Source organism: Pipistrellus hanaki (assembly GCF_964339955.1).
Source record: "Pipistrellus hanaki genome assembly, chromosome: 7".
Lineage (NCBI taxonomy): Eukaryota > Metazoa > Chordata > Mammalia > Chiroptera > Vespertilionidae > Pipistrellus > Pipistrellus hanaki.
In genome coordinates, this window is record NC_140509.1 from 5,188,057 (window position 1) to 5,212,915 (window position 24,859).

The 24,859-nt window shown below is 63.8% G+C and overlaps 1 protein-coding gene across 6 annotated transcripts in view; it reads right to left on the reverse strand.

The window, feature by feature from the left end:
• Positions 1-2,524: 2,524 nt before the first annotated feature.
• The window catches only part of GRM4 (glutamate metabotropic receptor 4), a 105,023-nt gene continuing 82,688 nt past the window's right edge, over positions 2,525-24,859 (reverse strand). For 5 of the 6 annotated variants that reach the window (XM_084890712.1, XM_084890713.1, XM_084890716.1 and 2 more), the window contains 5 exons: positions 19,376-19,576; positions 18,969-19,105; positions 14,360-15,295; positions 8,634-8,880; positions 2,525-3,461 (listed from right to left, as the gene is read on the reverse strand). In XM_084890712.1, the coding sequence (XP_084746838.1) occupies positions 3,412-3,461; positions 8,634-8,880; positions 14,360-15,295; positions 18,969-19,105; positions 19,376-19,576 (1,571 nt within the window). In that variant the 3' untranslated portion in view covers positions 2,525-3,411. Of the gene's footprint in view, positions 3,462-8,633; positions 8,881-13,484; positions 13,524-14,359; positions 15,296-18,968; positions 19,106-19,375; positions 19,577-24,859 lie in introns of those variants that run through there. The other variant, XM_084890714.1, reaches the window with a different exon arrangement.

A 24,859-nucleotide genomic window follows, 5' to 3' on the forward strand; every position in this document is an offset into this window, starting at 1 on the left:
GACCTGGGAGCACAGCGGGTTCTGGGAGCACAGGGGGCCCTGGGAGCAGAGCGGGTCCTGGGAGCACAGCGGGCCCTGGGAGCACAGCGGGTTCTGGGAGCACAGGGGGGCCTGGGAGCACAGCGGGTCCTGGGAGCACAGGGGGGCCTGGGAGCACAGGGGGCCCTGGGAGCACAGCGGGCCCTGGGAGCACAGGGGGACCTGGGAGCACAGCGGGCCCTGGGAGCACAGGGGGGCCTGGGAGCACAGAGAGTCCTGGGAGCACAGCGGGCCCTGGGAGCACAGCGGGTTCTGGGAGCACAGGGGGCCCTGGGAGCACAGCGGGTTCTGGGAGCACAGGGGGCCCTGGGAGCACAGCGGGTTCTGGGAGCACAGGGGGACCTGGGAGCACAGCGGGTTCTGGGAGCACAGGGGGCCCTGGGAGCAGAGCGGGTCCTGGGAGCACAGCGGGCCCTGGGAGCACAGCAGGTCCTGGGAGCACAGGGGGCCCTGGGAGCAGAGCGGGTTCTGGGAGCACAGCGGGTTTTGGGAGCATAGCGGGTTCTGGGAGCACAGCGGACCCTGGGAGCAGAGCCAGTTCTGGGAGCACAGAGGGCCTTGGGAGCACAGCGGGTTCTGGGAGCACAGGGGGCCCTGGGAGCACAGCGGGCTCTGGGAGCACAGGGGGGCCTGGGAGCACAGCGGGTTCTGGGAGCACAGCGGGTTCTGGGAGCACAGCGGGCTCTGGAAGCACAGGGGGGCTCTGGGAGCACAGGGGGCCCTGGGAGCACAGCGGGTTCTGGGAGCACAGGGGGCCCTGGGAGCACAGCGGGCTCTGGAAGCACAGGGGGCCCTGGGAGCACAGCGGGTTCTGGGAGCACAGCGGGTTCTGGGAGCACAGGGGGCCCTGGGAGCACAGTGGGTTCTGGGAGCACAGCGGGTTCTGGGAGCACAGCGGGCTCTGGGAGCACAGCGGGCCCTGGGAGCAGAGCGGGCCTCCCCAGCAGACTGGATGCCCGCGCCCTCCTGCACCCTTGATCCCCGGGCAGACTAAGCCAGTTTTAGGGATGCCCTCCAGGCGCCCACCTGCTCAACCCGGCTCCTCCTTGGTCCCCCACGGGCCCCCCTGAGTGCTGGGGGGAGGGGAAGGGACAGCACCCCTTGGGAAGGTGACTCTCCCCAGCCTCACAGATGTGGGAAAGTCCTGGGCTGAGCGAGCATCAAACCCTGTTCCAGGCCAGGTCTGCAGCCTCGCCCGGTACTCGGTGCCCCTCGAGGCACTCACCTTGCCAGGGAAGTGAGCCTGGGTGGGGAGGTGCGGGCTGGGGGTGTCAGGGAATCCCCAGGGGAAGAGCTGGCCGCACTCCCCTTGTACACACACACACACACACACACACACACACACACACACAGGCGCACAGGTGCACAAACACTGCAGAATGGCCGGGGAGCTTCTGGCAAACGGCCTTGGCCTGACAACCTCGTTTTGCTGATTAGCCTGGGACATGGGAAGGACCTACCTGGGCCTGAGGTCCGCCCTGCGAAAGCAAGGCGAGCAGTGAGACCCGCCTCCCCTCCCCTCGCACCAGCATCTCCGAGTGAACACACGGCTCCTGTGAGCGCAGGCGTGCTCACACGTGACCGGCCTCCCCCAGGAGAAGGCTTCCTCCGAGGGCACCTGGCAAGCTCAGTGCTGCCCCCTCACCTCCACACACACCTTCACACCCAGGCCCTGCCTGACTCCTGCCCAGGGGCCCCCAGCCTCGCCCACAGCACCCACACCCCCTCAGCTTAGGAGGCGGCTGGTGGGGAGTCAGCATGGCCGCCCGGCTCCAGCTGCTGCCTGTGGCCTCGCTGTGCCACTGGCTCTGTGATTCAGCCCCTGCAGAGCCCGCCCGAGGCCACGCCCTGCCCCCTCCCTCCCAGCCTGCAGGGAGGCCAGCCTGTGACACACACTCGCGTCCACTTGGGCCTAAACAGACAGAGAAAAAAGCATGCATGTGAGGTGGCAGGAGCACACATACACACACACACACACACACACACACACACGCAGCCAGAACAGACACGTGTGCACACCTGTGCTGCCCACCTGGCCCCACCCATCATGTTGGAACCTGTGGCCTGAAGACAGGACAAGCAGGAGGGAAGGACTGTGGCTGCTGGGAGCCCCGGGAGCCAAATGCTCAGGGGAGAGCTCTCTGGGAGGAGAGGGGGGCTCAGGTATGGGGTGGGCTGGGGTGCCAGGCGCAGGATGTGAGCCAGAAGAGAGGAAGGAAGGGCAGAAATGGCACCTACCTTGGGGGCTGCAGGGCAGCGGGCAGGAACAGAGCCTCCCCCTTACCAGCAGGGCTGACTTCCGGAATCTTCCACAATGCCCTGGCCCCTCCCTGCCCAAGGCCTCCCCACACCCCCACTCGATGCAGCCCAGGGAGCAGCCTCCAGGGCCCACGCCTTGTCTTCACCACCCAGTTCCCCCTTCCCGCTGCCCCCGGCCCCGGCCCCCGCCTGAGGGCTGAGGACCTCCATGGACGTGGAGCCAGGGTGCAAAACCATGTGTTTATTTTTATTAGAAATGTTCTCGGTATAAAAAACAACCATGCGCTACACATTGTCATCAGAACCATCACCAGACACCCAGGCACTGAACTCCGTGTCATCGGCAGGAGGGGCAGGCGGGCAGGCGGGCGGGCCACGCAGCGGACGCGGGGGCAGGCGGGCGGGCTGCGGGCCACGGGACACACAGAGGCCACCAGGAGACGCAGCACTTTGCAACACACTCGGGACTGGTTTTTGTTTGGCTTTTTTGTGTTTTGATTTTTTTCCCCTTTTTTCTCTTTTGTGACGTGGAAGACGTAGTGATGGGAGAAGGTGGCAGGGAGGCGAGAGCAGAAGCTGGTCGTAAGTGCAGGAGGGGGGGACAGGCAAGAGAAATGCACGGGAGGAGAGACCCGGAGGAGCACAGGAGAGAAACGGGAGACAGCTGGAGACGCGCTCATGAGCGAGACGCAGAGGCGGAGGAAGAGACGGAGAAGCAGAGCGCACAGATGGAGACAGACGCAGAGATGAGAAAATAAAGAGGATGGAGACAGACGCAGAGGTCGCCCGTGGGACAGGCAGGGACAGAGGGACCGCACGGGGCCCACGTAACCGAGCCCCTGTGATTTGGGGCCAGGAGGGGCCCTGGGCCAAGACGCAGGCTCTCGGAGTGGCAGAAGCTGCCCGCCCCTGGTCCTCCTCCGCTGGCGCCCACCCGGCTTGCCCAGGCCACCCAGCAGCGACCACTGGGGCTCTGTGTCCTCAGCACCAAGCCACATCCGCGGGTGTCCACGGGCAGGCAGGACATCAGCGGGCCCCGGGAGTGGCCCCGGCTCGACGCACCATCACGAGGGTCTCGGCTCCTCCTCCTCCGATTCGGCTCTGGCTGCCTCGCTAGATTGCGTGGTTGGTGTAGGTGACGTAGGTCTGTTTGGTGGCCAGCACTGGAGGGAGAGACGGGGTAGCCAGGAGTCAGAGGCTAGCTTCTCCACACCACCCCGTGCCCACACTGCCCGCCGGGGCATCAGGTCCAGGCCCCAGAGCAGAGTGGTCCGCCTTCGCCAGCCTGTCACCAACTCCTGCCCTGGGCCGCCCCAGCTCCTCCTCCACCGTCACACCTCAGCTTGGCTGGGCTTCCTGCTGGGAGCGCCCCCTCTCCACCTATTGCTCTAGATGTGACCCCCCTGGCAGTGCTCCCGCCCAACCCCCGTGAGGATCTCCCAGGGGCCCCTGCCACCTCCGGACTCCACCACACTTTAAAAGAATCACTTTTATCTGTGATATAAATGTGTATTTTTAAAGCTCCATTGACCCTTAACACGTGTTTGAACTTGAGGGTCCGCTAATATTCCGTTGGCTCTCTTGTTTTTGTCTAGTTTTGTCTGGAGTAAATGCTACGGTGTTTTCAATCCGCGGTTGGGGGTCTGGGAAACTGGGTGCATGCACTGGTCCTCGGCAGTTTTCGTGGGCGGAGCATCTGCAGGGCTGGTTCCCACGGAGGTCCTGGACCAAGCCCCCGAGGACCCCCTGGGACAACTTAAGTTTTGGGGGGTCAAAGTCATATGGATATTTTTTGACTGCATGGGCGTTGGCGCCCCAAAGCCCCCCGATATTCCAAGGTCAACCACATTATCAAGGGAGGTTTACCAGAAGCCCCACCGCACATTCTGGAAGAGCCCAGGCCAAGAATACACAGGGGCTGGCGGCCTAAGGGAAGCGAGTGGGGACGGGACAGAGGAGAGAAATAATGGGACCAGACAGGGCCCTTGCTAAGCGAGACACTGAGGCCTCTGACTGACGGGGCCTCTCCCCATGGAAGAGAGAAGCAGGAGTTCTTAGGTCTCCTCCCTGTAGCCACCTCCCATTTCTGGGTGCCCTGTCCTGCCTCAGCCTTGGCCTCCCTTATCTGCACCCATCACGCTGGCCCTCGCTCACCCTCCCCTGGGCCCCAGAGGGAGCCCCATATCTGGGCAGCTCCCATTTCCTGGCCACAGCCTTCACTGGTGACATCAGCTGTCACCTCACCGCAGCCCAGTGAGGAACTGAGGCCAGAGGGGTGGGCTGGCCAGGTCCTTGGTTTTGTCTTGTCCTGCGAGCAAGCATTCAGGGTCTCCCTCCGTCACCTGGGGGGGACACCCAGAGGACAGCAGTCAAGGGCAGAACAGTCAGTCAGATGCCTCAAGGGGGAAGGAGGCTGCACGGGAGAAAATCACGGTGTCACTTGTCATAAAGATGCCCTGACCCTCAGCAGGACCCTGTCCATCAGGGCATCTGGCCTAGAGAAGGGGACATTGCGGGGAGCAGAGTGGTGAGCTGCACTGTCCCCTCAGCCCTCTTTCCCATCTTTGTTGGACTCATGACGGCCGAAGTTAAGGACTACATTGCCCAGCCTCCCTCGCAGCAAAGCCGGGCCCTTCTTAAAGCAGAAGATGAGCAATCGCCAGGCTGGGCAGCCCCAGGGAGGTTTCAGTTTTAGGTTCCACCCAGACAGGTGCTAATGGGAGGAAATGGTGCCCATGGCATCCAGGAAGAAAATAAGATCGCGGCACAGTAACGTCTAGGTTACAAAGAAGCCCCACCTTCCCCTGGAAAATGTCCACCCCGCTCAGCGTGCTGGGTGACCGAGAGGGAGGGCGGGCACGGATGAGTCCGTTTTAATGGAGGCCCATACAGGGGGCCTGGGTGGGTGCCCTGGGGAAGGGAGCTGAGGGAGGCGGCTGGAACCCCGACACCCGCGCTGCTGAGAGGGAGGCGGTGGGGGGACCAGCAGATCAGCACTCTGGAGACAGCCCACTCCTCTGGGACCCAGAGCTCCTTTCCTGGCCTGCTAGGCCTCAGCTTCCCCCCTAACACCGAGCGGCGGCCGTGTCTGCCTCGGCTTCTTTTCCTGAGGGGAACCCCCACCCCACCCGATCCCTCACAGGCAGAAAAGAGCCCAGCCTACTCTGAATCAGGCCCTGCAGGCCAGCAGGAGAGCAGGCTCCGTCACCCGGGGGAACTGAGAAAATTGTTTCCGAAGCTGTACCCGCCAGCAGCTCCGGCCCCCAGGGCAGCCGCACCACCTTCATGGCTGCAGGGAGCCGGGAGCCTGAGGCAGCTGACGGCCGGCGGGGAGGTGGGGGGGTGGGGGGGGAATGGAATAGAAGTGGCCGGGACCTGAGGGACAGGCGGCCCCTGTGGGCCCTTTAAGACCAGAGCTGTCGCCAACAGAAAAGCCAACCCGTGGACTCCAGAACCCGGAAGTGCATTCGGCCCTCAGTTACAAGCCAGGGACCCAATCCCTCAGTGGAGCCTCAGTTTCACCATCAGGAAAATGGGAGCAATGACCTGTCCAGAAGGGTCCCCCAAGAGCTAACTACGAGGAATAAAAGGAAGAGTCTGGCCAGGACTCGGGAGACTTGGGGTCCAATCCTACCCTCACCACACGGGGATCTCAGCACCTGCCATGTGGCCCTTCCAGCAAACAGAGCCTCTGGGAGCCTCGGTCCCCGCCCCTATGAAACGATGGTAACCCTTAGCTGGCTCCAGCCACAGGTGGAGGGGACACCCTTAAGCCTTGCGATGTGGTGGGCAGAGGGGCAGGGCTGAGATAGCCACAGTGACAAGGAGGGGTGGCGAGAGGGACCCCCAGGGCGTCCTTGGGTCTGGGAAGGGACGAGGGTGTGGGCAGAGACCCTGAGCCCATCCATCCCGTGTGGTGACAGACCGCTCGTGGCCGCTGGTCTGCAGGCTTGGCTGCCTCTGGAAACAGTCAGCTGGGCCCCGGCAGGCTGCAGCTGACAGCCCCATCGCCGGCTCCGCACCCAATCTGCCTGCAATCGGGCCCTGAATTATTTACTCTGTTGTTTGTTTAAAGATACGTGCCCTGCCAGTGACAGCGTGAAAAATGTCCCTGCTCCACAGGAGTGACGCCTCCCCGCTCCTGCTCACACCCCTCCGTCGGGCCGGCCCCGGAATTAATCACCGGCTCCTGCCCGGACCTCACGGTCCCTGTTGGCACCGAGCGGAGAGGCAGAGGGGCAAAGGGTGCGGCTTCTGGCCTCGCTGCGGGGGGGGGGGGGGGGGGGGGGGAGCGGGCAGCTCTCATCCTTCCCTTGCAGGATGCAGGGAGCTGGAAGCAGGTCTTCCCTTGCCACACCCTCCTCGTTGGAGGAAGGAGGGAGGGAAGGGACTGCCCCGGACCCCAGGTGGCCAGTGAGCAGAGGCAGAGGTGTGATCAGAGCTCTCCGTGAGGCCCGCCTGCCCTCTGTGGCCCCGAGGATGTCACAGCACCGTGAGTGCCACCCTCGGAGGGCTAAGCCCCCTCACTGCCAGGAGCCCTGAGCAGAGCTGCTCCTGCACCGGCAGAGCATGGCCTGCAGGGAGCGAGCCGGAGTGTGGGGCAGGGAGCGGGGAGGGTCCCTGCTTGGGACAGGAGGGCCAGGTGAGGGGCTACAGTCGGGCAGACATGCAGAGGTGGGGAGCTCTGAGGACACTGCCCTCCCCTCTCCCTGGAGGCCCCGGAGCCAGGAAAGGAGCCCAGGGCTGCAGGTGCAGAAACACTAGCCTCTGGGAGGGGCAGGGCTGGCAAGAACCAGTCATTTGGTGGAGGTGGGGTGGCAACAAGCAGGGGTGCTTCAGAGCGGGGGTACACTACTCCGCAGAGAACGGGGACCCCGGAGACAGGGAGGCCATATGAAGTGAGGGTCACGGGGCCAGGCAGCCACCACCAAGCTGTGTGCCTTCAGGAGAGTTACTCACCCTCTCTGAGCCTCAGCTGGGATCAAACCTCCAGCCCTACCCCGGCCTCACAGGATGCTGTGAGGTTCACAGTGAAAAACCCTGCATGGGCGTGGGCAGGGGTGTGGCCGGTGCTGAGAACGGAGGGACCACACTCCCCCCAGAGCCCGAGGCAGGGCCCGTCAGAAGCCCAAACACGGAGGGAAATCTGCTTCCCCTGATGTAGCCCGCCTCCCTCCTGCTGCCCTCGGCACCGCCCCTCGGCCTCCCCGAGCACCCGAAGGAGCAGAGGGCTCATGCCGGCCCCACCAGGTCCTGATGTCCCCCGGACTCGAAGGGAGTGGGAGGCAGGAGGAGCAGCCACTTCACAGGGCAGCCAGGGGGGGAGCCAAGGTCTGCAGTGGGGTGGGGCGACCACAGCGACCCCCGACCCCTACCCTGAAGCAAGGCCCATGGAGGCCCCGCCCCGCAGGGTGAGGCTGTCCCAGGAGACAGCGGGCAGCGGGGACAGGGGGGGTCAGGGCCGGCCCGCCACCTGCGGGGGTGTGACCTGGGTCGCCCCTTGCCTTCCCGTGCCTCTCTCCTCTGTATCACACAGCTAACAAAACACCTCTTTCAGCATCGCTGTGGGGACGACACTGGCACCGGACAGGTGTGGCATACAGGGTTCAAGAGCTGGTCACCCTATTACTGGTCTCCCAGGGCCTAACCTGGCCCTCCCTGCCCTGCCCTCTGGCCTCTCCCACCTCGTCTCCTCACACAGGGACCAGAGAAGCTGGCGAAGAGGGTGCCCTGCTCCCTCCCAGGCACATGCCTTCACCCGCCTGAAGGACTGTCCCACCCGCCCGCCCTTGGGCCTGTCCCCAGATGCCCCGTTCTCTGCCGCCTTCCCTCCCCTGAACCCCTCAAGGACCCTCTGCAGTGAGGTGCCCCGGACAACCCCCAGGCCACCCTGCTCCCTGAGAACTTTGGCCTCTGGTGGCCCCTGCCCACCCCACCCCTCACTCACCCATCAGGGCCCAGGGCCCCAGTCCCCACCTCTAGGGCCCTGCCAGGAGGTGGTGGGCTGGTGTCAGGGCCACGGCCCCCAGCTTCCCAGAGGGCCAGAGGCAGGGGCCTCTACACCACCTTCTCCTGAGAGATTGACGGTCACAGGGCAGAGCAATCGGGCCTCACATCACAGTCCCCATGGCCTCCCTCTGGGGGGCGGAGACCCCTGAAAGGGCAAGGACAGGGTGGGCATGGGCTCCCAGGACTGGCAGGTCGGGCCGAGGGCACTAACCTGCAGCCTGGGGTTCTCCTGGTGAGGGGCGAGGTGGGGGGCTGGCCCTCTCCGGGAAGGGGCGGGGCCTGGGCAGTGGGGGGAGGGGGAGGGGGAGGGCGGGCCCGGCACTCACCGGGGGCCTCCAGGTTCTCGCAGAGCTCGGACTTGGCCTCGCCGTTGGGCCGGAAGCCGGCCTTCTGCGTGAACTTGTTGGACATGGTGGCGGCGGTGACCACGGCCTTGAGGCTGCGCTTGCGCTTGGGCACGTTCTGCTCCGGGTGGAAGAGGATGATGTAGACCTTGGGCATGTAGAGCATCCCCAGCGACACCGAGGCGCTCAGGCTCACCGACACCGTCAGCGTGGTCGTCTGGATGTACAGCTGGGCGGGGCGGGGCGGCGTCAGCGCGGCCGCCGGACCTCGCGCTGACCCCTCCGCCCACCCAGGGGCAGACACGGCCGGGGCAGACTGGGCTGTCCCTGCCCGATCCATCGGAGGGAGTCATCGATGAGAGCCGGGGCTTTAGGCAGGAGCCCTGGATTCCAATCCTGACCAGGTCCCTCCTGCCTCAGTGTCCTCACGCTAATGCAGGCGCGGTGGTCAGTCCTGCGCTTACCTCTAGGGTTGTGAGGAGGACAGACGGGCCCCTGGTAACAGCCTGCCCGGCAGTGCCCAGCCCGAGAGCTCGGAGAAGTGGTCACCATTGCTATGCACTGAGGAGGGGCCGACCTGAGGAGGGGCCGCCCTGAGGAAGGACCGTCTGGACCACAGCAGACCCTGCTCAGGGGGGTGCCCCAGGCCCTCAGCCAGGCCCCCCATTCCATGGCTGCCCCCACGGGCCACCCTGTGCAGAGCAGCCACTGGCACGGGAGCGCAGTGCCCACACAACGCACAGGGCAGCACAGTCAGAGCTCATTCAGCCCCCTCACCAGCACTCAGTGACAGACGTTCAGCGAAAGGAACGCCCATTAGTGTGGGTGTGGGCAGTCCAGTCTTCGCTAGTGGGGCCTTCCAGCAGGCCTGAGGACCCCCCCGCCCCAGCTGGGATCCCTCCCCCCTGCTCCCTCCCGGTCCCCAGGCCCAGCTGCCTCTCTGGCGGTGCCCCCAGGTCTGGCCCTGGGAGTTTTGCCCAATCTGCTGTGTGGCCTGGGCCCCTCCCCTGGGGCCTGGCTGACCCACCACCTCTCCCAGGAACCTCTCCCTGGCCCCAGCTCCATCTGACCCCGACACCCTCCGGTCCTTGTGCCCGGCCAGCAGTGGACATCTGGTCTGGATTTGCTTCCTGGGTCCCCCGAGGCCTGGCCTCCTCTGGGAGCCCTGGGGGCACATCTCTGTCCTCGGGTCCTCGCCATCTCCCGCCCGCTCCGTGAACACCTCGCCCTGGATCTAAAGGCCTTCATCCCAGCCCTTCCCCGAGAGGAGAGAGCAGAGTGACCCCGGGCGGCCTCCTCCCTCTCTGGCCCTCAGTGTTCCCATCAGTGCGTGGGGTGACAGTGCCTGCCTCACCCAGACCACCAGGCTCCTCCCCGAGGGATGGGGTGCCCTGGGGATGAGGTGCCTGGGGATGGGGTGCCCTGGAGATGGGGTGCCCTGGGGGTGGGGTGCCCTGGGGGTGGGGTGCCCTGGGGATGGGGTGCCTGGGGATGGGGTGCCTGGGGGTGGGGTGCCCTGGGGATGGGGTGCCCTGGGGACAGGGTGCCCTGGGGGCAGGATGTGTCTTCCTAATTACATGGGGGTTCCATGAGGGAGGGGCTGTCTCACCTTTCACACTGGGGGTTCTCGGGAACAGAAATGGGGTTCTATCTTAGGCCCTTTGCCCCCACCTTGTTATGGTGGTACAGGAGTTGGTGGCCAGAGTAGAGGCCCCCTCTCTGGGCAGACTGAGCCCTGCAGTGGGCACAGACCAGTGGTGGCCAGGAGTCTAGGCTCCAGATCCCACTCTGCCCTGACCCCGTGTGGCTGCTGAGCCCTCCAAAAGGAGCGGAGCCGGCAACATGGCAGGTGGCCCGGCAGCCACACGGCGCCGGTGCTGGGTCAGTGCCTGCTGCCCGCCGTCTTGAATCTAATAAGTTTTGGATGAGGGCCCCTCGTTCTCATTTTGCTCTGGGCACTGGAAACTGGAGCCAGGCCCGAGCACAGCTGTGGGCGTCCCGGCCCAGAGCCTTTCTGCAAACAAAATACAAGGAGGGGCGTAAGCGAGCAAAACGAAGCCCATCTGCTGGCCCGGCCCTCCCAGCATGGGCCCTGCGCTCCTCTCCCATCCCGGGCTGGGGTGGGCGCTGTGCGCACAGCAGGAGTGGGGCCTGTGGGTGCCCAGGGTCTGGGATTCCCACGCCAACACAGCCCGGCCCTGCTCTGGAGCCCCGTGTGAAGCCGCACGCTGTCCCGGAGGCAGTGGCATGTTGACCCCATCGGAGAAGCAGAGGTCCTCTCCCACCTTAGACCCAGCGGCCTCCCACGGAGATGGGCCTGGCACAGAGGCAGGAGGAAACCCAGGCAGAGTGCTCTCTCCCACCACACGTGTCCCAGCCGGAGGGTCTGAGCGGCCCCAGGCCCGCTGCCCCCGGGCCAGGCCCGCTGCGCTCCGCTCCGGTCCCCTGAGGAAGCAGGATCCCACACGGAGCTCCCAAGCCAGTGCCCTCCAGGGGAAGGGGCTGTCCGGCCGGGCTGGCGGGGAGGGCAGAGGGCACCTTGGGGTGGGACAAAGGGCACAGAGAGGAGCGACCTGGCTGTGCGATTTCCTGTTTTGTGTGAGGCCTTGTGGGCACAGAATTCGAGGGGCCTGGTGGGGGCACCGAGGAGTTCTGCCCGCTCTGCACTTCTGCCCAGGCCAACCGTGTGGCCACGGGGATCCTCCGCCTCTGTTACCAGACGGCTTCTCCTCATCCCGCCGGCCTCCGCCGCCGTCCTGGCCAAGCCTGGCCGCGCAGCAACCCCACCCGGCACAGGAGTGGCTCTGCTCGGCTCAGGGTAATGCGGCCGGCTGCGTGGTAAGCCCTGGAAATCCGGGCTAATGCTGGCAAATCCAGCACCAGCTCACCAGAGCGGCACAGCCGGCTCCACGCTGCCAGCACCCACACCCGCACCCGCACCCGGGGGAGCAGGCGCAGCACAGCACCTGCAAGCTGGTTTGCACACATGCATGTCCACAAGCACACGCACACATACCTCTGTCACTCCTGCATCTCTGCATTCACACACACCTGAGCTCACAACTCACACTCACCTGACTCAGGCACACCTGGGCTCACACACACGGACCTTCCATGTACCTGGTACACAGTTGGGTGTACATATACACAAAGATGCATTCACACATCTGCACACACACCTGAACACACACGTTACCTGCACACTCCACTTACACTCACATTTGCACATAATCTGTACACACGCCAGCAGCAATGAATCCCTGGGCACACTCCTCCCCACTCCCTGTGCACACACATGCACACACGTGTGCACACACATGGCAGCCTAGGCCTGCAGCTCCCGGGGGCGTTTTGTCTGTGCCTCTCGGAAGCCTGGTGGTCTGAACCCGCAGGACTTGGGAGCTCATCGCCTCACCCTCCTCATGCAGAAGCCCAGGGGAGGGTGTAGCCCAGGCCCCAGGCCATAGGGTGGAGCTGGGAGTTGTGGGCACACAGGAGGGGAGCCAGCTTGCTGGGGGACCTGGGCAAGGCCTGCTCCTCCAGGGGCCTCAGAGCAGACCCTCAGAGGCTCCTTTTCGTAGGCAGTGCTGAGGGGAGGGAGCTCCAAAAAGGGAGACATCAGAGGCGGGTGGGGGGGGGCGCGGGTGGGGGGTGTCACCTGGGGCGGGGAGGAACTGGGCCCAGAATCTGTAGGTGGGAAGGTCTGCCCTCGGATGGCAGGGGTACACCGGGCGGGGTGTGCAGGCAGGGAGCCTGAGGAAATTATAGCAGCAGAGCAGGGGCTTAACCACCACGCTGCTGGCCTCTGAGGGGCTGTTGTAGGGAATTCCTCAAGCTGCCAGCTTCCCGGAGTGGGGGTGGCCCTGCTGGCTCTGTGGGCTCCGCAGTGCTGCAGGGCGTGGGCCACCGCCTGCACCTGCCTCAGCACAGAGGCCTCCCCAGGCCTGGTGGGTGCTGGAGACCCGGCTCTCAGCACCAGTGAGGCCTGTGGCTGCTCTGACTCCCAGCGGCCTGGCGCCAGGCCTGGTCTCAGACCTCAGGGCACTCACTGCCAGCCCCAGGTCTGCTCCTGGGACCCCTGGCCCGCAGGGCCACCCCCAGAAGACAGGCCACGGGCTTCCCTGGGCCGGGCCCGGCATCGGAGAGGAGCTGTGGGAGAAGGGGGGCAGCCACCCAGACGCCCCTGGGCAGAGAAGGTGCCCCAGAGCTGCAGGGCCAGGGCCAGGGAGGGCTCCGGAGTTAGAGCAGGGCCATGTCCAGCTGTGCCACCCACCGGCTGTGCCCTCAGACAAGTCACTGCCTCTCTGTGCCCCCATGTCCTCGTGTATAAATGGGGAGGGGACAGCTCCCCTCACCTGCGGCTGTGGGTGAGCTAACCGGTAGGTAAGGCACTGGCATATGACAAGCACCGCCTGCCAGGGTTTGGCGGCAGCCGCTCTGCAGCCACGACCTCCTCGGGCGACACCCAGGCCCACGCCCTGAGGCCACCCACGGGCTGAGGACTCTCCCTGGTACATCCCGCTGGCCTCGCCCCTGAGCTCCAGGCTCATCTAGTCAGCCATTGGCGTGATAGCTGCAGTTGGGCATCTAAGTTTGGGCATCACCCCAAACTTAGCACGTGCAGGGGATCCCGACATCTGCCCGCATCAGCTCCTCTAGCACCTCCCCCACCTTAGTGCTCGGCACCCCTCCCTCCCCAGCCTCACACCAAAAGCCACAGCAGCTCCCTTCTCACTCACGGCAAAAGCCAACAGCCTTCCCACAGCACTGGGTCCCCTGCCATCCGCCTGTCCCCTCCACCCTCCCCAGTCCCAGACCCACACAGCAGGTCACCTGAGTCTGCACCATCATGCCGTGTGGTTGTTACAGCACCTATAGGATGAGCAGGATCAAGGCCCTAATCCACAGTGAAGAAACTGAGGCAGAGGCCAGCCAGCTTGCCTAGGATCCCACGGCTAGACACAGAGCTCCGACCAGGAGCTGGGGTCTGGGGTCCCCATGGTCTTCCATGTCGCTGGCCTCTACTTCACTGACACCCAACGCTTCAAGATAATCCCCCAGTGGGTGCTGGGACGGGGCTAGGGGCGGGGCCGGGATGGCCTACAGAGCCAGCAGGAGGCGCTGGAGGGAAGGGCCCTGGCCAGGCCGGCTCCCGGGCAGGGCAGCTTGGGGCTGGGAGAGGGGAAAGGTGCCTGACCCACCTCCCACCTCGGGGACCCAGGGGATCCTGGGAGGGCAGAGGCAGGGAGGGCAGAGGAGGATGAAGAAGGAAATGGACAGAAGGAAGGTGGGGCTGAATGGAGAGGGAGGTAAAGGACCATCTAGAAAAGAATGAAGAACGAAAGACGGCGCAGCCTCCCAGGCTCAGAGAGGAGAGAGAGGAAAAGGAGAGAAATGAGGAAAGGGGGGAAGAGAAAGGGAGGAGGAGGGAGAGGCAGGGGTGGAGAGATGAGGAAAGAGGAGGCAGCTAGAAAAGGGAAGGAGGGAGAGGAAGGGAGAGATGAGACAGAGAAAAGGAGAGGAGACAGGAAAACAGAAAGGGAGGGAGGAGAGAAAGCCCAGAACTTGGAGAAAATGCTCAATGAAGAGAGAAGCTAGGGCAAAGCAGGAACACAAGCACCTCCACGCCGGTGGGAGACTGCCCCTCCTCTGCCCTCCCTCCCACCCCACCCTCCACCCCTCCCTCCCTCCCCCCCCCCCACACTCACCTTGTCCGCCGACTGGGAGGTGCCGAAGAAGATGGGGATGAAGGCCAGCCAGACGATGCAGGTGGTGTACATGGTGAAGCCGATGGGCTTGGCCTCGTTGAAGGTCTCGGGCACGCCGCGCGTCTTGATGGCGTACACCGTGCACGTGACCATGAGCAGCATGCTGTAGCCCAGCAGGCAGATGAGCGACAGGTCCGAGATGTCGCACTTGAGCACGCCCCTGGCGAAGCGGGGGTCCAGCGTCCGCTGGTCCTGGAAGTCCACCACCGAGTGGGAGGGATCCACCACGAACCACACGCAGATGCCCAGCAGCTGCAGCGAGATGAGGCTGAAGGTGATGGCCAGCTGCGAGGCGGGGCTGATGAAGCGCGGGGCGCTCACCGACCGCTTGCCCTGCTCGAAGATGCGGTAGATGCGGTTGGTCTTGGTGAGCAGGGCGGCGTAGCTGATGCTCATGCCCAGCCCCAGGAAGATGCGGCGCAGTGAGCAGGTGCCCAGGTCGGGCTCGGCGATCATGAGGAAGGTGGTGGCGTAGCACAGGAAGATGCCCGCCAGCAGCACGTAGCTCAGCTCGCGGCCCGAGGCCTTGACGATGGGCGTGTCGTTGTAGCGCATGAAGGTGACCACCACGAAGAGCGTGGCGGCGATGCCCACCACGGCCAGGAAGAGGGGCAGCACAGCCCAGGGCGAGGCCCACTCCAGCTTGACGATGGGGATGGGCCGGCAGCCGGTGCGGTTCTCCGTGGGCCGCATGTCGTAGGGGCAGGTCTTGCAGGTGTAGCGGTCCACCTGGTACTGGTACCCGGTGCAGGGCTCGCAGTGCCAGCAGCAGGGCATGCCCTTCACCGTCTTCTTCCGCTCGCCGGGCTGGCAGGGCAGGCTGCAGATGGAGCGGGGCAGCTGCTGCCCGCTCCCCGGCCACAGCATCCGCTCCATCTGCCAATGACAGCGTGGGGCATGGGCCTCAGGATATGCCCTGGTGCCCCGGACCACCCCACGGCTGGCACCCTGTGGCCCCACGCCTGAATCACCCACTTAGTCGGCTACAAATCCAGTTTCCCGGGCCCCCCAGACCCGCTGAAACCAATAGCTGGATTTAAACAAGCTCCCCCTGATTCAGACACACTGGCCTATGAGGAACCCTAATGGAGTCCACAACTCCAGGGTTGTAGGGGAACAGCAGAGCAGCCTAGAGCAAGCATGTCGAACTTGTGGCCCGAAGGCCGCATGTGGCCCACAACAAATATTTTTGCGGGCCAGCCAATATAACAGTATATAAGAAACATTTTAATAAAAATCCCATAACTTAACTTTTACAATACCCTGTTATATATAACTACAGGCCCAGTACACAAAATTCATGCACTGATAGGGTCCCCGGCAATCAGGGCAATCAGGGATCTTCAGGCTGTGGCTGGACCTGCCTTTGTTTCATGTCACCCCCTGGTGGACAGTGCACGTCATAGCAAGCGGTCAAACTCCCAGTCAGTTGAACTCCTGGTCAGTTGAACTCTAATTTGCATATTAGCCTTTTATTATATAGGATTATTAATAACCAACTACAACGTTTGCTAATTAGTGATTACTATAATTGTATTGCATTCATTTCCCTTACACACAGGAATTTCTCTCCACTAATACCAGCAGCGAATATTTTAGCAGCTGATGGCCACGTCATTAGTCTTGGACTGACTTGTTTGGTGTGTGCAACAGGAAATATTTCACTTTTGGAGAACAAGAAAAATAGCTTTATTTGCATTACCCTTATTAATTTGTGCAGTTATTTAATGTCTGGTAAGTTAATGTTCAAGGAAAAAATATTAATTTTTATTGAAATGTTCTATTATTTTATGTTAAGGATAACTCATTTATTCCAGCCCTTTGTATTCAGCATGTCTCTATCGAAATAAACCTACGATCCTATGAAAATTGAAGCTTTTGTTTTTTTGCAGCCACATAAGCTTACACCTCGTTTATTTGGCCCGCGTGAGCCTTTGAGTCTGACATGCGTGGCCTGGAGGCACACAGCAGGGCAGAGCGCGCTCAGGAGGCCGTGCGGCTCCGCAGTGGCCCCCAGGCCGGCAGCAGCAGCTCCGCCCAGGGGCCTGCTGGGAAACAAACATTCTGGCCCACCCAGCCCACTGACTCCGAGCCTGAGTTCCCAGGAGACCCAGGAGACCCGGGTGCCCACAGGCGGGGAGAAGCATGCTGATGGCTCAGCCCACGGGCCTCCTCCCACCACACATGAGCTGGGGTCAGCGGAGAGCAACGAACCAAGGCTCACTCCCAGGACAGCCACTGCGCGCCCCGGTTAGTGTCCACAGCTTGCTCTAAACTAGTGCCGGCCACATCCCACATCTCAAAGACACGGTCACTGTGAGTGAGGAGCCGCTGGAGGATGGGCGCGCTCTGAGTGTCACAGAATCCTGGAAAGTAAGCCAGAGGCCCCGAGGCGCTCCAGGCACTGGGCAGAGGGAGCCGACCACTGGGGAGCTGGGCTCACAGCGTCTGCTCCACAGGAAGTGACTCTGAGGAGGAGCCGATGCTCACAGAGCAGCGGGCCTGCCGGACGGGGCCTCGCGGGTGCTGGGTGCTTACTCCGGAGAACAGCCAGCTGGCCCCGGCGCGAGGGCGGGTTTCGGAGCTGAGGAACAAGGTGGGGGGCAGGGGTACAGAGATGGCCCGTGGCCAGTGGGAAGACAGCCACGAGGAAGGAGCTCGTCTGTGGCTCTGGCCTGATAGGCATGTGGTCCCTAGTGCCAAGGAGCAGAGCAATGGCCAGGCCGGGGCCTGCGGGGACGCCGAGGCCCGACACTCCCGAGCCCCGGAGCTGGGACTGCAGGAAAGGACTTTTCCCAGAGGACTCGGCTGACGGCGGGCGTTCTGGAAAGTTCTGGCTCTAGGGGAAAAGGCAGTGAATGTGGTCCCCGTTCTGCTGCCAGCTGGCTGTGTGCCCGGAGAAGACCCGGCACCTCTGAGCCTGTTTTCTGTTCCGAGGAGCGCAGACGCGAAGCCATGGGCCCTTTGGTACTTAGGGGGTTTCGCCTCAGAAGTCACAATGGAAATTCTTTGATTTCACAGAACATCAGCCCCACAAGGGCGGAGTCTTCATGTTTGCTTCCCTGCCCACATCCAGCCCCCAGACAGGCTGACACTCCGGAGGCGGGAGAGGGGGGGCGCGGGGAATCTCTGTGGGATCTGCAGAAGCAGTCTCGAGGTCCGGCACCAGCCAGAGAGGCCTCCTCCTCGGCGCCCTGAGCTAGCCTGACCCGTGGCCTCCACAGTGAGCGCTCAGGGAGAAAGGGGGCAGGTGTGGTCACCTCCTCCCACCCCGACTGCAGGCCAGCGGAGGGCGGAGGACAGTGGGGGGCCTTCCCTTAGCACGCTGTGGCATGGGGCACTGTGCCTGCCTGCCTGCCACGCGGGCTGTCCTCACGGTGAGGCCACTGCTGGAACAGGAGCTGGCACAGCAGGTGCAGCCAGGTTAGCTGCTGCTGCTGCTGCTGCTGCAGGACCTGAGTCACTGCACCCTACCTCCCCATACCCCCCCGCCACACCCACTGCACCGGAATGAGGCCTGGCTCCATGTGGGCACTGTCCCACGCTGGCAAGTGCCTGTCTGTCTGTCTGTCTCCGCTCAGCCCAAGGAGCATCACCATAGCAATGAGCTCCGTCCTGCTGTGCTTGGAACACCCTCGGGCTGGTTTCCTCAGATCTCTCCTGTCTCAGAAGATGTGGGCTAAGTGGGATCATCGGCAGAAGCTGCTCTGCAGGGCCCCAGGGGCTTGTCACCAGAGAGATCATTACAGGAGGGGAGCGGGGCACACTGCGGCTCTCCCGGGAGGTGGAAGAAGCATGGGTGAGACCAGACGTGGACCTGGGCCCCGGAGCTCCCGGGTCCATCCAGATGTCACACTGTGCCACCAGAGCACGCCCACCCTCACCCTGCAGGCAGGGACCGCGTCCACGGGCATTTCCTTGGGGAACGAATCACAGGTCCTTTCCCTCTGCGAACACTGCTCCTTTCACAGCAGGGGACCGAGGCCAGAGAGAAAGCCACCATGTCCCCGCGTCCCCGCGTCCCCGCGTCCCCGTGTCCCCGTGTCCCCGTCCCCGTGTCCCTGTGTCCCCGTGTCCCGGGAACAGCTGTGAGCTGGAAAGCGTGGCGGGAGGACCCAGGGAAAGGATGGCCTCCCTGGGGTGTGACAACGCTGGAGACCACCTCTCAAACAGTTCCCCGCCTGCCACTGACTGCCCTTGGCCTTAAACACCATCCTCTGTCCAAACACAGCCCCCTGCGCCCCGCTGCCCACACCACCCATTTCACTCCAGCGAGCCTCTATCCAGAGCGTTGTGCCCTGCGAGTGGGCGGCAGGCCGAAAGGCCCAGGCCCGGGAGAGGCAGGGGCAGGGGTCCAGCGGCCCTGTCCTTCCCCTCGGGGGGGCTCGGGGCCCTCTGATGTCTGGGAGCGGGCACGGAACAAACCCCAGAGACCAGGGCTACTCAGGGGCTCCCTCCCACCCCCGTATTCCCCCTACCGAGCTGGGACAGGGCGAGTGACTCTCCACCCTGGAGTCTCCCTCAGACCCCCCTCCCGCCAGGCGCTCACTCGCAGGTGCAGGTGGTCAGTCCAGGAGCCGATGACCTTGTACGCAGCGGAGCCGTTGCGCAGCTGGTACTGGTAGATGTCGTAGCGGCCAGGCGCGTCTCCGTTCTCGTTGAAGGTCACGGGGTTCCCTGCGATGCCTGTGGGGCCGTGGGAGCCGCACACTCAGGTTCTCTGCTGAGCCTGCACCCAACGGCTGGAGCGCTGAGCCCAGGGCAGAGAGGCCTCCGGCAATCTGGGAGGTTCCACCCTCCGACCCCGCCCCCGGGCCCAGGCCCCCTCCCCCAGGCCCAGGACCCCTCCCCCGGCTGCACGGCCCAGGACCCCTCCCCTGGCTGCACAGCCCAGGCCCCCTCCCCCGGCTGCAGGGCCCAGGACCCCGGCCGGCAGGGCCACGCACTCACTCCCACCTGAGAAGTTGACGCTGCGGATGTACTTGAGCAGCTGGGTGCCGTCCACGGGGTCCATGCGCGGGCAGAGCCCCACGCGGCCCGGACACAGGTCCCGGTGCATGGCGTGCAGCGCGTGGCCCATGGCGTACACCGCGTCGATCACAAACTGCACCTTCCCCTCCTGCTCGTACGCCGAATCCTGCCCAATGCGCTCTCGGTCTGCAACCAAACACGCAGAGTGGGCGCCCGCCACGCCCGCATCCCTGCCATCCCCGCCACGCCCCCACGCCCGCATCCCCGCTGACCGCGCAGGGGGGCCAGAGGCGCGCAGCCATCAGGCCCAGCTCTCCTGGCCCCTAGCCCACTGCTTGCTCTGCTCCCCAGGAATCGGTCTGGTGGAGGCAGCTGGGGGCCCTTGGGGTGAAGGGGAGGGCCTACTGTTCTCCCCCCTGTACACCTGGACCCTGTGCCCCAGAGCCCCAGAACAGCCAGGGAGGGGGAGAGGGGGCAAGGACATGGAGGTGAGGACACGGGGCAGGGTGGAGGGACAGGACAGACAGACCACCAGGGAAGCCCGGTTCCCCTCCTGAGGCCCCAGCCCCGGTGTACAGCATGGCCGCAGCCTCCTCCCTCAAGGCCAGGACAAGGACGGAGCCTCATAAGCCCCCCCACCCCACGCCTCCCTGTGGGAGGGCCAGTGACACCTTCCCGAGGCAATTCCCCGAGGGCAGCAGGGCGAGCACTGTGTCTGCCCCGAGCCACGCCTGAGCCTCAGGACCCGTTGTGCGGGGGCCAGGTCAGGTTGGGTCAGCACCAGCCCCGAACCCCTGGAGCTCTGATGTGTCCATCCCCCTCCTCCCACACCTCAGAGACAGATGTGGGTGCCGGGGCACCCTGCTGCCCTGTGGTCTACTCCACCACCTCACCCCCCACAGTCGCCACCCACCAGGGTATCCACCCTCCTCGGCCTGGCTTGGGACAGATCCCCAGGGACTGCTGAGTGGAAGCTGGAAATCACGGATCACGGAGCTGGGTGGCAGCCGTGGGCTCACCTGCTCCCATTCTGTCACTTACAGATAAGGAAGCGAAGCCGAGAGGCGGCTGCAGGTCACAGCCAGCCTCAGGGACAGATGAGCACTCCCAGCTCAGCCCCTCCCACCCTCCACCCCAGACCGCACTTGACCTCAGGCCCCAGGACCCCAGCTCACCCCCGGGAGGGTGGGGGGAGACCCTGTGTTTAGACACGGTGACGGTCACTGAGACTGCCTGCCAGGGCTCCGTGGAGCTGGTGACCGTCAGCGTGTCTCCTCTCCCTGCCTCAGCCGCCAAGACCCCGTGCCCAGGGTGAGCCTGGCTCCCGTCTCCCCAGCCTCGGGGTCAGAGCCAAGAGTCAGTGCTCAGACTGGACCGTTTGGGGCAGATCCAGTGGCTCCACAGGGACAGTTTGGTCCAGACAGAGCCCGCCGCTCTGCGGTGTGGCCTCGGGGCTGGAGAGGGGTGGGCCCGAGCCTGCTGCCCTGGCCCCCCGCCACCCACCACGCTGCACTGCATGGGCACCCCAGCTCCAGCTGTGTGACCTTGAACCATCACTCCGTCTCTGGGGCTTCAGTTTCGGGCCAGGATCGGGACCCTGAGGGGACTAATGGGTTAATATTCACGGAGGCACAGAGGCCTGGTGCTTGCCAAGGGCTTCAGAAGTTAGGATGCGGAGGCCCCGCCCACCTCGGGCTCTGCACAGCAGAGGCTGCTAACAGGGAAGGCTATTTCTAGGCCACGGCCTGGAGACAGGATGGACGTGAAAGCAAACCTCCCAGCTTCCGCAGCGCAGCTGCCTCTGTCCGAGGCCTCTGATCACAAGCTTCTAAGAGCCCGGCTGGGAGAGAAATGCAAAAACCATCCTGTCCTCAGAGGGGTTGGGCTGGGGGGGGGGGAGGGTCTGGAAGCCCCACCCTGGAACCCCTCCCTCTCTGCCTACCGCAGCCCAGCCCCCAGCCCCCGGGGCCTGGCCTCTGCAGCCTGAAGGAGGTAAAGCTCAGCTCCCCGCAGCTCCATCCCGGTTCAAAGGGAGAGACTGAATGGTTAGCCAGCAGGCAGGGAGGAGGCTGCGGCCACAGCCATGGGCCACGGCAGAAAGGAGGCAGCCCTCCCGAGGCCACGGCGCCCAGCACACTGGCCAATGGCCCCAGCGGCCCTCGGCCCTCGGCTCTGCTCTCCGTCTCCCCAGGGGCCCCTCCTCAGTGTCCCGCCGAAGCAGCCATTCCCCATGGGGCACCTCCCCCTGGGGAGCCTGTCTCTGCCTGGGCTGCTGTGGGCCCCTCCCAATCTCCACCCCAAAGCTGCCAGGGTGCCAGTTTCACGTCCTTGACTTCTGCCCAAGTCTAGCCCCAATTACAGATGAGATAACAGGTGCAGTGAGGTGGCCTGCAAAGCACCTTTACCTTGGAGAGCGCAGCAGGCCTGAGCGAGGCCCCCCCCCGCGCACACACACACACACACACACACACACACACACCCCTCCAGCCTGAGCCCTTCCACGCCCACAGGAAGCCCAGGGACAGAGTCCCGTGCTCGCAACCGGTGGGGGCGCAGGAGCCACACATGCCAGTCAGACTGGACCAGGTGCTCCGCCCAAGCTGTGCCCACAACCAGCCCGGCTCTCCTCGCAGCCCGGCTCCTCGGCAATGAGCCCTCCTGAGCCCGCCCTGCTCTCTTCCGAGGCGCAGCTCGAGTGGGGGGCTGCACGGCCCCCTCCGGAGGAGGGAGGGAGGTTGCAGCTGGTCCGGTGACATCCCGAGTCTCACAGGAACCCTGGCACCCAGTAGGCGCTCATACATCCCTGGGGACTGGCTGGTTCCAAAAGAGTTTGTCTACCGCAGTGGTCGGCAAACTCATTAGTCAGCAGAGCCAAATATCAACAGCACAACAATTGACATTTCTTTGGAGAGCCACATTTTTTAAACTTAAACTCTTCTAGCGCCACTTCTTCAAAATAGACTCGCCCAGGCCGTGGTATTTTGTGGAAGAGTCACACTCAAGGGGCCAAAGAGCCGCATGTGGCTCACGAGCCGCAGTTTGCCAACCACGGGTCTAACCTGGTCTGTCTCTCCCCTGCTCCCTGGCCTGCCTCTTCCGCTGTGGGGCCCAGGCCCTGTGCCAGCTGTCAGGCCAGGCCCAGGCGGGAGTCCAGGGCTTGTCTGCGGGGCCAGAAGGAGGGAGGCAGCGGCCATGGAGGGAGAGGGGTCAGAAAACCCCTCTCGGGTGGTGGGAGCCCGGGGCCCGGCAGCGGCACCGCAGATCTGGGAGGAGGCAAGACACACAATTCAGCGAGTCGGTGGAAGAGATAAATCCCGGACACACAGCAGCAGTGACAGCAGCAACAGCGCGGAGATGTCCTAATTGTGTCCCGGGGCACAATGAGCGGAGATGCGCCCGGCTCCTCCGCCTGACAGCCAGCCAGGGCGCCAGCGAAAGGATTCCTCCCCCAGCCCCACAGCTGCGGTTACTACGGTGACTGCAGCCTTTGTCTGCAGGTTGTAAATTGTAATTGAAATGTGTTTTCAAGGTTGAAATAATAAGAGCTCCTCCTTGACTCCCCCTCACCTCTCCACAACTCACCCGCCCAGCACAGCCCTCCTGAGTCACACACACACACACACACACACACACACACACACACCCGTGACGCTCACACAAGATACAGACCAGCCAGATGCTTTCACATCTACACATATAGACAACACGCAAACCTGCATGCATCCTAGCACATCTGAATGCATGTCCATGTACACAATGTACAAATAAACACACAAAATATGTGTAACACACCATTAGCATGACCTTCATACAAGCATATGGTCATTCAGATTAACCCCTCCCTCTTCACACCCCGCATGGCCTTTTCTCAGTCCGTGGAAGACAGAATCCTTACAAGCTGTCTACAAGGCCCACACCATCTGCACCCCCAACCCCCCAATCTACCCGCTGCTCTCTCTTCAACTGCCGGGGCCTCCTCACTGCCCCCTCGCCTGCCAGGCATGAGCCTACCTGTGACTTCTGCCTGGCACTGTCTCCCCCGGTCTCCACATGCCTCGCTCTCTCATGCCTTGAAGTCTTTGCTCAAGTGTCTCCTCTCGGTGAGGACGTCTGACTCCTGGAAAGGAGCTGGTCCCCAGCACTCCCCACCCCCTCCCAGAGGCCCCGGACCTGCCCTCTCGGCCTCACTGTTAGCTCCTCCCCGGAGGCCCTCGGCTCTGACTCCTGGGAGGCCCGGTGCACCACCTGTCTGCAGTCATACTGTCCCCCACCAGCAGGGAGAGCCCGGGCAGGTCTGGCCCATCCCCAAGCCCAGCACAGGGCTGGGCACACAGCCTCTTAACAGACGCTGGTTGGACAAACAAGAAGCAGCAAGGAGGGGAAGGCCGGAGGGGAAGCCAGTTCCAAACGTGTCTGCCTTGCCTTCCCCTCAGGCTCCGTTGGGAATGTGGAGGTGGAAGCCCCTTCAAAGCCGCTGGAAGAGCCAGGAGGGCCCTGGAGCCAGACAGCCTGGGTTCAAATCTCAGCTCTGCTACTTATTACCTTGTGCCCTTGGGCAAGTCTTTAACTTCTCCATGCCTCAGTTTTCTCATCTGTGAAATGGCTGCTGTGAGGATTCAATGCGAAGTGCTGGAGCGGAGCTTGACAAGCGGTAAGTGCTGTACAAGCCTTCGCTGCCGTGTTACTCTGTTATCACAGGCTGGGTGATCGCACCGTCCACATCCCCAGCTGCCATGCAGCTGCCCTTCCGCTCAGGCTCCTGGCCCCGGGAGCAGCGAGCAGTAAATTTCTCCTATTTCCTCATAAACCGCCTTCCTCCCTCAGCCGTCACCTGGCTGGCAGTGCTGTCAGGAAGATGGATGCCGCATCTGCCCTGTTTACAGCTCTGCCTCCGAACCCTGCTCTGTGGCTCCCGGGAGGAGGCGGCGAGGAGGGGCAGGTGCTGCCTTCCACGGGCCTTGACAGCTGCAGAGCTGCCCGCTGGGTGACCCTAGCTCGCCCGGCGCCAGGTGCGGTGGTCGCTGGGCATCTGCCACGCTTCCTGCAGAGACTCTCAGGCTGTAAGCTTGAGGAAGAATGAGTGCCCACCCATTCCCTTCACCCTTACCCCTCGAGGCACACGGCCCATCTCCAGCTGCCAGCACCTGCCACTCTTCTGAGGCTTCCTCTGGTCACAGGCCTGCAGCAGGTGGGGTTCTGAGGAATCCCCCTCCAGGAGCTCCCAGGGATTGCTGGGAGGACACCCCCACCCCCGCCTCGCACCTCCTGGGAGACTGAGAGGCGGGCTCCTCTGTCCGAGCCCAGGGGTGTGGAGCTCCAGCTCTCAGCGGGGACCTGCCTGGCACCCCTGCCTCTATGCTGCCTCCCTCCCCTCCTGTGCTTCCTGGGGTCCCTCCCCTGCCCCTGCCCCCCCCCCCCCCCATTAAACTGCTCTATCTCTAATCTGTCTCAGGGAAATGAGCTGAAGAC